The sequence below is a fragment of the Haematobia irritans genome, chromosome 2 (assembly GCF_050003625.1).
Source record: "Haematobia irritans isolate KBUSLIRL chromosome 2, ASM5000362v1, whole genome shotgun sequence".
Taxonomy (NCBI): Eukaryota; Metazoa; Arthropoda; class Insecta; order Diptera; family Muscidae; genus Haematobia; species Haematobia irritans.
In genome coordinates this window covers 187,325,887-187,340,882 of record NC_134398.1, presented here as the reverse complement: position 1 = coordinate 187,340,882, position 14,996 = coordinate 187,325,887, and the positions used below count along the sequence as shown (strand labels likewise).

General features: G+C 30.7%; 1 protein-coding gene across 1 annotated transcript in view; it reads left to right on the top strand.

Annotated features, from left to right (window-relative positions):
- Positions 1 to 11,002, top strand: part of tho2 (THO complex subunit 2-like protein) — a 34,689-nt gene extending 23,687 nt beyond the window's left edge. Inside the window, exons 17-19 of the mRNA XM_075297045.1 lie at positions 6,715 to 6,892; positions 9,912 to 9,970; positions 10,048 to 11,002. Of these exons, the coding sequence (XP_075153160.1) occupies positions 6,715 to 6,892; positions 9,912 to 9,970; positions 10,048 to 10,227 (417 nt within the window). The 3' untranslated portion in view covers positions 10,228 to 11,002. The remainder of the gene's footprint in view (positions 1 to 6,714; positions 6,893 to 9,911; positions 9,971 to 10,047) is intronic.
- The last annotated feature ends 3,994 nt before the right edge of the window (positions 11,003 to 14,996 follow it).

Genomic DNA, 14,996 nt, shown 5'->3' with positions numbered 1-14,996 from the left:
ATCAACGTCGATCAAAAAATAAATTGATCAAATTTTGATTAAAATTGTTTTTTTTTTATGCTTTGATTATTTTTGTTTTAATCAAAAAAAAGTTGAATCAATTACATTTTTAATCAATTAAAATTTTAATTGGATAAATTTTGGTGATATTTTTCCCTGTGTATGCCAGCGGATGATTTTATCCAATTTTTTTATTCGTTCATGAAATTTATCGACGCAATTAATTTTTAAATTGAATTCCAATTCAATCATGGAAATTATATTGATCATTGATGACAGTTAAAAATCTAATTGATCCTAATAAAAATTTATTCGATTCAACTAATTAATGATACTTTTATTGAATTGGTTTGTTCAAGTCATATAAAGATTTAATTGAAAAAAATATTGGTGTTATTTTTGTGTGTATATGAAATTAAAAAAATAATTAAACTCATTAAAAAACTAAACGGTGCAGTTCAGTTAGTGACAGATTTTTATTGATTTTTTTAATTCAAATGAGGATTCAATTAAAAAATTGTGGTATTTTTTTCAATTGGTCTATGATAAAATTAATCGTAATAAAACTTTAATTGATTCAATTAACTTATGTTATATAAATCGAATCATGGAAATCATATCGATCGTCTATTAAAATTTTAATTGATTCAATTAATTTTGTGAAACCTTTTTAATTTAATTTAATTTTTTCAAATTCAATGAGAATTTAATTACAAAAATATTGGTTGAATTTTTTTATGTATATTCAATTAAAAAATTAATTTATCTTTTTAAAAAGTTAATTGGTTCAATTAATTTAGTGACAGATTTTTTTTTTTTTTTTTCAAATTAAAATAAGGATTCAATTGGAAAAATTATGGTATTTTTTCTGTATGTGTTAAAAAAATTCATTGATCCTATTAAAAATTTATTTGATTCAAATAAGGATTCTATTAAAAATGTTTATGGTATTTTTTCTATGTACGTCGAGAGAAGTCGCGTTTATAATACTGCCGAATAATGTCTATTTTATATAAACCAATCTTCAAATTTTATTACATATGATTTCAATCCCAAGTGAATTCACAGAAAAATGTTTCCAATTAAAATTTTATTTGAATTTGTGTCTCATATATGAATATCTGTTTTAAATAACATGATCCGAGCCTTACTAATCCAACAAAAGCACTAAATTGTTAATATGACAAATATGAAAATTTTCAATAGCGACAGATATAAATACAATTTTTTTAAAGTTTAGTTGCAGTTGTAAAAATGAGTCCATTACTTCCTCTTTAAAAAAAATTTCGCCGTTTGAAATCGGATATTTAAAATTGCCTTTAATTACATAAAAATTAAATTTAAAAATTTACTAAAATGAACTCAACAAATATCATCAATAGCATGTATATAACTAAATTTGTATGATACTCATTATTTTATTAAGTAGTAAGAAAGATAACCTAAAACAAATAGGTTATTTGAAAAAAAAAAAATCATTGGAAAACAAATTGATTTAGTTTTGTGATATCTTTTTTCGAAAAAAAAAAAAACAAAAATAATAATAATATTTTAGAAATAATGCTACAATTGAATTGAAATCTACTTTAAGTTTATTATTAGTTAGTTTTATAAAAACCTATTTAGAATAAGTTATAGTTATAAGGTCATCATCGTTCCAGTATGTGATAACCGACATCATCTCAACATATCTGAAATTGGAGAAAGTTTTTTATTTCAACACTACCAACTACAAGGATACCATAGTAATACAATGCTAATAGAAGGAGATTTATCTGAAACATTAATTTAAAGGAAGTCGTTATATAGATGATATGAAAGACCGAAATTCTAAAGGATGCCATTATAGAACTTTGAAAGCAAACAACAATTTGAAGGAAAAAATGTTCAGCTCTTTATGGAAGCAAATATATTTTCTAAAAGAGAACAACTAAAAAACATAAAATATTCTACAAGCGCTACATTATGGACATCAACATCTCTTCTGAAAGTATAAAATTACCTACAAAAATAATCGCTGTATCTAAACTAGTAACCAAGCATTTTATCAAGTTGTCATAGTCATCAATAAATATTGTATACAAAAACGACGATAACGATGGATAAATGCAAGAAGAGAATATATCCTGGGACAACATAAAAATTAATAAGTTTTCTGTAAAAAAAAATAACAAAACTTCAATCAACATGCCGTTCCAAATCAACTTGATGAAGAAATTTCGAGTATTCCGATGCATTGTAAAATTTGAATTTCAGTGAGAAACGAGAGGGTTGTGGATCGCAAAATAAATAATGAAAAATAAATAAACGGTAGATGTTATGCCGTACATCAATTACAAGTTACATAAATTACAAAGAACGGGAAAACATCACAAGACTTTCGCCAAATTCATCGATTACCATCAATAAAATATATGCATATATGAAGTAGAGCAAATTGCTGATTGAAGACCTCGAAAACACCTTCTTCATCAGGGATTAGAAGAACTTACTTGCAGAGGCAACATCGTTATAAAATATAAGTAGCTTAGAGGTGAATCTAATAACTATAAACTAGCGCAAAAAATCTTTTGAAAAAGTCAACACTTATGATTGGATAAATATATTGGATTGGATATCAAGGAGCAACCCTAAAACTACAAACAATTACTCAGAACAAAAAACATTGGAAAAAGTTAATAAAAACTGAATTGGTGCTATTCGCTACTTTGGAAGAGTTAAACAGATCTTAAGATTAGGTCATCGAACATCATACGAGAAAAAAAAAACAACTTCAGAAAACAAACTCAACAACCCTATGATGGATATAAGGCACTGTTTTCAACGAATTGATGCCTGAGAATCTGGAAATACCCTAGAGATTGATCCCATATCTCATCAAGGAATTATACATCAAGGAAGAAATCAATCAGATGTAGAAATATGGAGTACTCCGACGCAGTTTAAAATTTCAATTTCAGCGAGGAAGGTGTGGGTACCACTTGAGATTATGTAAAAACTTCTTCAGAAAAAAACAAAACTCAAAAAAAGCAATGATGGATATAAGACATTGACTCCAATAATGGATCATGGACAAATTTCACCTAACATCCGTTTCATTAATTGGGAGTATTCGAATGTGTATCGCGATGATCGACTGCACTGTAGCCGAAGCTTCTGCAATTAAAATACAACTAAGAATCAGCCACAGAATTATTCGTACATCAAAGAGGAGATTTTTGCTGTTCCAAATCAACCAGATGTTAATGTACACATCTGCACAACGAATGAGCTGTGGATCATCAGCTATAGTGGATAAACGGCAGTGACAAGTGAAAAATTATGACCAAATTTCATCGCATATCCGTTAGTTGAGAGTATCAGATTATTAGTCTTCGAAAAACATAGGCAATACGATGGAATGCACTGAAGCCGTAGCATTTGGAAATATCATACAACCACTGAAATATTCATTCATCAAGGAGGAGAATATTGCCTTTCCAACCAGATGCTGATGTAGAAATTTCGAGTAGTAAGACGCAGATTAAAATTTGCTTTTGCTTTGTAGAACGAGTGGATTGTGGATCTTCTTACTGCAATACTATGGAAAAGCTATGTAGAACTTTAAGATTATATCAAAAATTCTTCAGAAAAAAACTCAACAAAACTATGATGGATATATGTTAGTGACTAGTGAAAAATTATGGCTAAGTTTCATCCTACATCTGTGTCATTAATATCCGAAGAACATGTACAGTGCTAAAAAAAATGGTCCCATGATGATCGACTGCACTGAAGCCGGCGCAAGGAAGGAATTAACCAAAGCCGAATTATTCGTTCATCCATGAGAAAAATGTTACTCTTTCCCAGATCTTGATAAAGAATTTTCCAGTACTATGATCTAGTTTGAAATTTGAATTTGAATGAGCAACGTAAGGAATTCTTTTGGAGCATCGCCTACCTAATTTATGTGGGATCTTCTTTGTGGTTGTCATATCTATCGATTCTGTTGTTGTTAACAGGAAACTTAACATTGATGATTCCCAAAAGCAAAAAAAGAAAAAAACAAGAAGATAACGTATATGGTGACGAGGGAAAACAAAGCTATAAAAATCTACAAAAAATATCGCCATAAAAAGTTACGTACTCTCCCCACAACAATACCATCGAAGTATTTTTTGTTGATGGATAACAAAAGCATTCTATTTCCGCAAATTCAGATGCAACCGCCAGGGATATTTATGTGGTCGTAATATGTTATTTATGCAGATCTATTCATTCCTATAAATCCAGTAATTGTCAATTCTGGAAATAACATTTGGCTGATAGTTATTCTTCAACAGAATCTGGGTTTTGTGCAAAACTACAAAATAAGACAATAGCTTTAACAACTTTACACCAGTATTTCAGTCATCGGCTATTATCAACTTTTTTCTTCGAAAATCAACAATCAACATTCAAATAGAAAATGACAGTTCAACTTGAGCAAATTCCAATATCGCAACTTGTTGATTTTTTGGCAATTTGGATACCTAATTGATATCATCATCAGCAGTGGTCTTCAGTAAGTCTTGGTGGGCCAAGATCAAGTGTTTGATGTACCTGAATTATTACGCTAGTTCGACGAGACAAAAAGGAGGGAAGGTATGAAGCGCCTCTAGCGGGCAATAGCAACCAACAATAACCGTTAAGCAGCGATGGAAGCAGTCAGTCAGTGAAAAATTTCAACATGATCTTCCGGATCAGGGCCAAGGTGCTATAACAACAACAAGAATCAGCCTAAACAACAGATTCATTTGAATTAATCTACAATCCAATACCAAAACCAACAATGGAAAATATGTATTGCGGTACCTTAAAGGAGGAATACAAAATCTAACTAAACAACCAATTTGAAATTTGAAGATATACGACTAATATAAAATTCTTCATTTTTAATTTGACACCTACAACTCAACTTAACCTTTTCCTTCGAAATACCTCAATCAACATTCAAATGGAAAATTCGATGCAATAGAGTTCCATATTCACGCAAAAAAACTATACGACTATAGGAAATATCGGAAGATCATCTCTACAAAATAATAAGGCATAGATATTTCCGAATCTGGATTAGAATCAGGATCAGGACCATGGTGCTATAACAACAACAATCAGCCTAAACAACAGATTTGATTTGAATTAATCTAAAAATCTACATCAACCAACAATCCAATAGCGAAACATCACAAAGTGGAAAAAATCTGTCAATGGAAAATATGTATAGCGGTACCTTAAAGGTGGAATTCGAACTCGAACTTAACATCCAATTTCAAATTGAAATTCTTCGTTTATAACTTGACACCTACATTTCCAACTTCTATCTCAATCAATATTTGAATGTTGAAATTCGATGCAATAGAGTTCAATATTCGCACAAAAAAAATATCGCAAATATCGGAAGATCTTCTCTACAAAAAAACCAGGGAACATCGACATTTTTTAAATCTAGATACCTATTGGATGTGGATATAATTAATTTGCCGAACAAAATGAATTAACTACTAGCAGTGGTCTTCAGTAGGCTTAGCCTTGGCTAACCAAGATCCCGTGGTATTACAGAGAAATTAGTTGATGTGCCTGAATTATTAACTTCATTAGTTATGCGGTCCTTTTTCCATTAGATTTTAAGACGAAAAGAAAAGGGGAAGAAACAAAGCGCTTCTAGCGGGGAATAGCGGAGATATAAACTAACATCAGCAGTTAAGCAGTGATGGGAAAAAGCCGAAGCGAAGTCCATATGATCTAGAGGATCGCCGTGTTCATTGTGCTATAGTAACAACAACAATCATTTTTATTAATCTTCAACTCCATGAATCTACAAAATCCAACATCAAAATCATCACAACAAGTGGTAAATAAATCTATCAAATGGAGAAGATGTGTAGCGGTGCCTTCTATAAGCAGTAACACCAACACCAACATAACTCCCAAGTTAGAAGATCTACGACTAAAATGAAATTTATATCTTAATGAAATAAAATATATTTTTTAAACTATTTCAAAAATAAAAGATCATCGTATCAAGGATTGCAAGTACATAGACGTAATTGGAATTTAATGTAATGCTGAATAATAGAAAATGTTACAATTACATTGACCACGGAATGGAATTATTAACGGCTATCAATTTTTCCTATTGAAAACATCTTCACACTCTCAAAAACCAGCTGCATCAATACGTCAGATAATCTCTTTGGAAAGTCGTCCAATTCGTTTACAATGGATTCTTCGTCAAAGTGATTCTTCTTCCGATTCCATTATAGAAACTTAACTACTTCCTATCTCTGTTCTACCTATCTAAGTGTAAGAGGAAATGTCATTACTTGTTATCTGTGAGCTTTCTAACGCTGCTGCTGTGTCTTGTTGTTGAGAAATGTTGAGAAGTGGCCAAAAAAGAATAATAGACTCTTGCTTTCAAATTAAAAACGCCCTTCCCCTTCTGCATCGTGGTCAGCGGTAAGTTTTTGATAAAAAAGAAACCAAAAGGAAAATAAAAAAGAAAACATTTTTTTAGCATAGGCTTATAGACGTAGGATATTTATATATGTATGAGCACACATTAGTACTATAGGGATAATTTGATGTTGATATTTAGATATAGCTATAGCTACTTGTTTTGTTTATGACGCAGGGGGTGTAGGTTGCTTTCCTTTATCTATGATTCAAATCCATATAAAATTGTTATAATTCCAGAAGCTAAATGTAGATGATCATAATGAACAATCGAAAAAGGAACGTGGTCTCAAGAGTAAAGAGCGTAAAGAGAAAATGACCGATGAAGAGAAAGATGCACGCAAGGAACGTAAATTGGGTCGTAAAAGGGAACGTTTAGAGGAAACGACTTCATCGGAACATAAGCGTCGACGAGATGGTAAGTGTGTTTATATTGAAATCTAAAATTTCCTATAGTAATGAAATTTTGAGAAAATTTCCTATAGAAATGAAATTTTGAGAAAATTTCCTATAGAAGTGAAATTTTGACAATATTTCCTATAGAAGTGAAATTTTGACAAAATTTTCTACAGAAATGAAATTTTGGTAACATTTCTTAGAGAACTAAAATTTTGACAAAAAATTCCTACAGAAATGACAAAAATTTCCTACAGAATTGACAAAATTTCCGATAGAAATATAATTTTGAGAAAATTTCCTATAGAAATGAAATGTTGACAAAATTTCTGTAGGAATGAAATTTTGACAAAATTTCCTTTAGAAATGAAACTTTAACAAAATTTCCTATAGAAATGAAATTTTGACAAAATTTCCTATAGAAATTAAATTTTGATAAAATTTCCTATAGAATTAAAATTTTGATAAAATTGCCAATAGAAATGAAATTTTGACAAAATTTCCTATAGAAATGAAATTTTGACAAAATTTCCAATAGAAATACAATTTTGAGAAAATTTCCAATAGAAATGAAATTTTGAGAAAATTTCCAATAGAAATGAAATTTTGAGAAAATTTCCAATAGAAATGAAATTGTGACAAAATTTCCTATAGAAATTAAATTTTGACAAAATTTCCTATAGAAATGAAATTCTGAGAAAATTTTCTATAGAAATGAAATTTTGAGAAAATTTCCTATATAAATAAAATTTTGAGAAAATTTCCTATAGAAATGAAATTTTGACAAAATGTCCTATAGAAATGAAATTTTGACAAAATTTCCTATAGAAATGAAGTTTTGAGAAAATTTTCAATAGAATGCAATTTTGACAAAATTTCTATAGAAATGAAATGTTGACAAAATTTCTAATAGAAATGAAATTTTGACAAAAAAATTCCTATAGAAATGAAATTTTGTAACAATTTCCTATAGAAATGAAATTTTGACAAAATTTCCTATAGAAATGAAATTTTGACAAAATTGCCAATAGAAATGAAATTTTGAAAGAATTTCCTATAAAAATTAAATTTTGACAAAATTTCTTATAGAAATAAAATTTTGACAAAATTTCCTATAGAAATGAAATTTTGACAAATTTTTCTATAGAAATGAAATTTTGAGAAAATTTCCTATAAAGGGTGATACGGTCAAAATTTGGTCAATATAAACTTGACGTATTTCTTTCAATTTTGCATTTAAAAAACCTGAACACCCCTCATTTTGAAGGTGTGTGTGTGTAGAATGTTGCTCCTATTTTGATTTTGGAATTCACTCTTTAGTTGTCAAAATGCCGTCCAAGCAAGAAGAGCAGCGTATCAAAATTTTGCTCGCGCATCGCGAAAATCCCAGCTACTTGCACGCAAAGCTGGTAAAATCGCTAAAAGTTGCCAAATCAACCTTACAAATGTAATTAAAGTGTTTGGGGAACGTTTGTCGACAGCCAGGAAGTCTGGATCGGGGGGAAATCGAAAACCGGAAGCCGCTGAGACGACAAAGAGAGTTGCCGGTAGTTTCAAGCGAAACCCTAACCCCTCTCTCCGAGATGCCGCAAATAAGCTGGGTGTATCGTCTACAACCGTGCATCGAGCCAAAAAACGAGCCGGACTATCGATTTACAAGAAGGTAGTGACTCCAAATCGCGATGACAAACAAAATACGCGATCCCGGAGGATGTACACGACAATGCTGACGAAGTTTGACTGAGTGGTAATGGACGACGAAGCCTACGTCAAAGCCGACTACAAGCAGCTTCCGGGACAGGAGTTTTATACGGCAAAAGGAAGGGGAAAGGTAGCAGATATTTTCAAGCACATAAAACTGTCAAAGTTCGCAAAGAAATATCTGGTTTGACAAGCCATCTGTACCTGTGGCTTGAAAAGCAGCATTTTCATAGCTTCCGGGACTGTCAACCAAGAAATTAAAGTGAAAGAGTGTTTGAATAAACGTCTGCTGCCTTTCCTGAAGAAACACGGTTGTTCCGTACTGTTTTGGCCGGATTTGGCATCTTGCCATTACGGTAAAAAGGCCATGGAGTGGTACGCCGCCAACAACGTGCAGGTGGTTCCCAAGGACAAGAACCCTCCCAACACGCCAGAGCTCCGCCCAATTGAGAAATACTGGGCTATTGTCAAGCGGAACCTAAAGAAGATCAAAAAAACTGGTAAGGACGAGCAGCAGTTCAAGGCAAACTGGCTTTCTGCGGCGAAGAAGGTGGACAATGTGGCTGTACAAAATCTGATGGCAGGTGTCAAGCGTGAGGCCCGGCAATTCGGATTTGGAAAAGCGAAAGCCTAACTGAATATTTTTCCTGAATTTTATACTAATTGAACTTGAAAAAGAAATTTAATTTGATTTTTTAAATAAACGATTTCACCGATTTACACGCGTTTTCCCTTGACCAAATTTTGACCGTATCATCCTTTAGAAATGAAATTTTGGGAAAATTTCCTATAAAAATTGTAATTTTTAGAAAATTTCCTATAGAAATAAAATTTTGAGAAAATTTCCTATAGAAATAACATTTTGAGAAAATTTCCTATGGAAATGAAATTTTGACAAAATTTCCTATAGAAATTAAATTTTTACAAAATTTCCTATAGAAATGAAATTTTGACAAAATTTCCTATAGAAATGACATTTTTACAAAAATTCCTATAGAAATGAAATTTTCACAAAATTTCCTAAAGAAATGAAATTATGAGAAAGTTTCCTATAGAAATAAAATTTTGACAAAATTTCCTATAGAAATGAAATTTTGACAAAATTTCCTAGAGAAATGAATTTTTGGCAAGGGGCACATTAGGAAACCACTCAAAATAACTGGATACCAATTTCAGAAAACATTCTGAAACCGCTGTGAGCTAACAATTTTCGATTTTTTTCTGTCAACACCACCGTAAGACGGACATGCTAATACACAACCCAACAATTCATTTTGAAAACACATGTCTTTAATACGAATTTAAAATATTTTCCCTGTTTTTTCTTCTTTACATTGCAGTACAAAATGGCGATGATGATCCACAACAACAACGGGAACGCGATAAATATCATGCCAGAGTAAGATTTCCCTGAAACACAAAAACGACCTCTACGTTTCATTTATTCTCAAACATTCCAAAACAATTTTTCATTAGGACAAATCACCGCATATACGCGATACGCGTGATACCCGCGAACGTTCCCATGAAAAATTCGAACGTGAACGAAGCTCTCGTGATGAACGTGCATATGGCGGTGGAGGAGGAGGTGGCGGTAGCAGTAGTAGCAGTACAACTGGCAACACAAAATCAACGAGAACCCGTATTGGGTATTAGAAGAGAATCGGCGATTTATGTGTGATATAATCGGCTGATGATAGTGTTTCTAAGCATTTTGCAAGCAAAGAAAATATTGAAAATACATTTAGATGTTAGATTGTCAGAAAAATTTCTTTCAACATATGCACTGATACTGGGTTCATATTTCTAAATAACCTCCGAATAGTTTTTTAATGGCATCAATACACACTATCTATCTCTATATAAAAAGCGACGCATTAAGAGAACATTTCAAACTATTTTAAGTGAATTCTCAATTTGATCATATATCTAAATCTAAAAAAATATGATTCTTTTTTTATGATAAACATTAATTGAACTTTTTAAAATGATTTATATATATAAAGAAATATTATTATTATTATAAGAATTATTGTTTTGTGCTACAAAATAAAGAAAAACAAAAACAACAACAAACAATATTGACATATTTTAGATGTCCTTATCACAAATTATTCACAATAATGATAACTTCTACTGTAAATCATACCAAACACTTTTTTCCTTTCCCCACACACCCTCACCATATATCGTATTAAGATACTTAGTAAGTGTAAAGATTAGTTGTTCAAAACATTGTAATTTCTAACCACTAAAATGTTAACAAAACACACGTTTTTTTTTTTCAAAACAAAAAAAATCATAACAACGAAGAGAAATCCTTCGGAAGTGTTGAGAGAATAAGCATTTGTTTGTCGGAGCTGGATAAGAAAATGGATAGAGTAGAAATAAAGACAAAAATAAAGAGACTTTTTGAATATATTAGAATTAATGCAAATGTGTTTTACTTTTATACATGGACGTTTTTATAGAACATTTTATTTCTATTGAAAATTTCTAAAAATTTATTTTCATAGAACATTTTTTGAAAACTTTATTTCTACAGAAAAATTCGTATAAAAATGAAATTTTGACAAATTTCATATAGAAATGACATTTTTGAAAAAAATCCTATAGAAATGAAATTTTGACAAAATTTCATATAGAAATGAAATTTTGAAAAACATCCTATAGAAATGAAATTTTTGACAAAATTCCCTATAGAAAAGAAATTTTGACAAAATTTCCTATAGAAATGCAATTTTAACAATATTTTCTGAAATTTTTATTTCTATACAAAATTTTCTGAAAATTTTATTTCTATAGAAAATTTTCTGAAAATTTTATTTCTATAGAAAATTTATAGAACATTTTCTGAAAATTTTATTTCTATAGAAAATTTATAGAACATTTTTCTGAAAATTTTATTTCTATAGAAAATTTTCTGAAAATTTTAATTTCTATAGAAAAATTTCCTATAAAAATTAGATTTTGGCAAAATTCCTTTAAAATTAAATTTTATAGGAAATGAAATTTTGACAAAATTTCCTATAAAAATTAAATTTTTATAGGAAATGAAATTTTGACAAAATGAAATTTTGAGAAAATTGCCCATAGAAATGAAATGAATTGAAATTTTTACAAAATTCCCCATAGAAATGAAATTTTGACAATATTTTCTGAAAAATTTTGTTTCTATAAAAAATTTTATTTCTATAGAAAATTTTCTGAAAATTTTATTTCTATAGAAAATTTTCTGAAAATTTTATTTCTATAGAAAATTTTCTGAAAATTTTATTTCTATAGAAAATTTTATTTCTATAGAAAATTTTCTGAAAATTTTATTTCTATAGAAATTTTCTGAAAATTTTATTTCTATAGAAAATTTTCTGAAAATTTTATTTCTATAGAAAATTTTCTGAAAATTTTATTTCTATAGAAAATTTTCTGAAAATTTTATTTCTATAGAAAATTTTCTGAAAATTTTATTTCTATAGAAAATTGTCTGCAAATTTTATTTCTATAGAAAATATTCTGAAAATTTTATTTCTATAGAAAATTTTCGGAAAATTTTATTTCTATAGAAAATTTTCTGAAATTTTATTGCTATAGAAATTTTCTGAAAATTTTATTTCTATAGAAAATTTTCTGAAAATTTATTTCTATAGAAAATTTTTCTGAAAATTTTATTTCTATAGAAAATTTTTCTGAACATTTTATTTCTATAGAAAATTTTCTGAAAATTTTATTTCTATAGAAAATTTTCTGAAATTTAATTTCTATAGAAAATTTTCTGAAAATTTTATTTCTATAGAAAATTTTCTGAAAATTTTATTTCTATAGAAAATTTTCTGAAAATTTTATTTCTATAGAAAATTTTCTGAAAATTTTATTTCTATAGAAAATTTTCTGAAAATTTTATTTCTATAGAAAATTTTCTGAAAATTTTATTTCTATAGAAAATTTTCTGAAAATTTTATTTCTATAGAAAACTAGCCGAACCCGGCCCGCTTCGCTGCACCTTCCTGATTTTTCGAGAAAAGGTCTCTCTCTCCTACCAAATATCGAAAACTAATGTAGCGGGTCTTTGTCTAGGTGCCAACCCCAGCCCTGAAAATTTCAAGCAAATCGAAGAACTTAAATTCAATTTCAAACAGTCCGGCAAGGGGTAGGTCCCACTCTCCAAACAGATATCAAAAATGAGGTACCCAATTTTTACGGCATGGTCAACCTCTACGTTCTCTGAAAATTTCAACTAAATGGCATTATCCGTTTTCGAGCTCAACTTAATCGGAGTCATTGGGCTTCAAAAGTTGGACAGGGGCAGGCTCCCCTCCACGTCCAAATATGAAAATCTATATATATAAAATTCAAAGTATGTTTCTTTGTATGTTCCGGGTAAGCTCGGAAACGACTGAACCGGTTTGCTTGAAACTGTCTGAGATCGTGGGGGTCGCTCATGTGGGGTACCTCATTTTTTGACACCTGGTCGCGGAGGGGGGCCTTCCCTTTGTCCGACTTTTTTGAAAATTGGACAAAGGTTCTCAGATTTGCTAGAAATTTTCAAGAAAGATTAGAGTGGCCTCTAGGCAAAAATCCGCTACTTTATTTTTCGATATTTGGTCTCGGAGGGAGGTCCGACTTTTTTAAAGTACAGTGAAAAAAACAAAAATTCTCTAAATTACCTGAGATTTACAGAGAACATGTGGTGAGGTTATGAAATTAATATGGGGTACCTGATGTGTTCATATGTGGAACGGGAGAGCTGGAGCTCCCCTTGCCCGACTTTTTGAAACTTGGAACAAAATAATTCCATTTGCATGAAATTTTCAGGGAAGGTTGAAGGGGGCGTCTAGACAAAGAACGACCACTTTATTTTTGATATTTGGTCGGGGAGGGGAACCTCCCCTTTGCCCGACTTCTTTAAAATACAGCAAAAACAAATCTATAGTCCTCCAACTGAAATTTTACGGAAAAACTGGGTGAGGTTATGAAATTTATATCAGGTTCCTGATTTTTTAATATTTGGTCGAGGAAAAATAAAAGGGCATAGGGAGACATCCGCTTCTCCTTAAGTACAGTGAACAGAGAGAAGTTCACCAATGTGGTATCACAATGGACTGAATAGTCTAAGTGAGCCTTATACATCGGGCTGTCACCTAACCTAACCTAAGTACATACAGAAAAACAATTAAACTTTTCCAATTTACTTGAAATTCACAGAGAACGTGGGGAGAGGTTATGCAATTAATATTAGATACCTGATTTTGTGATACTTGGAAGAGGGGCTGTTCCTTGTCCTGCTTTTTGAAATATGGGCTTATAATTTGCTTGATATTTTCTGGGACGTTTACAGATGGTACGCTACTACACTTTTCGATATTTGGTCTGGGAGGGGGGACCTCCTCTAAAACTGAAAAAAAAATAAAATTCTCAAGTTTTCTTGAAATTTACAAAGGCGGTGGGGGTAGGTTATGAAATCAATGTGGAGTACCTGTTGTTTGGGTATTTGGACGGGGAAGACACCATCTCCTTGCCCCCCATACTTGAAGGAAAGTTTCTAGATTTTCTTAGAATTTTCAGTGAAGGTTAAGGGTGCTATTCACTTCGGTGTTTATCGATATTTTATCGGTGAAAGTGACGGCCCTTTAAAAAAATTAACCTTCTCCGATCTACTTGAAGTTTACAAGGAACGTGAAAGGAGGTGATTTAATTAATACATGATTTTTAAATTAGTACATGATTTTTCAATATCTGGTTGGGGAAGGGGAATAGTGAAATAAACTTTGTCGATTTACTCAGAATTCATAGGGAGTACGGGATTTTCCATAATCTGGTCGGAGTAGAGCGAAGGTGGGGAGAGGGTTCCCTTTTGTCCGGTTTTTTCATAATTGAAAGTAAAGGGTTGTCTGTAATTGGGAACTCGGTACATAATTTTATAATTTTTGTATTTTTGGATCTTTGCCTAGAGGCCACTCTAATCTTTCTTGAAAATTTCTAACAAATCTGAGAACCTTTGTCCAATTTTTAAAAAAGTCCGACAAAGGGGAGGTCCCCCTCCACGACCAGGTGTCAAAAAATGAGGTACCCTTTTTTTACCATATGAGCGCCTCCTACGATCACTGATCGGTTCAAAATTTTATTTCTATAGAAAATTTGTGCAAAATTTTATTTCAAATTTTGGAACATTTTTCAATTTTGTCAATTCAATATGAAGGGTACTATATATCAGGGATGGAAAATGCAGTACTATAGTACTTTTTTCAATACTTTTACACCCTGGTCAGTACCGTAGTACCCCCGCATATGATTTAGTACCTTTTGTGTAAACATTTTTGTGCCGATATCAGATTTATTGTAAACTAGTTTTGACAAAATATTTTAATATTTTGAAAAAAGTTTTTAACAGACTTATTAAAAAATATTATTTACCAAAAATGTTGTCA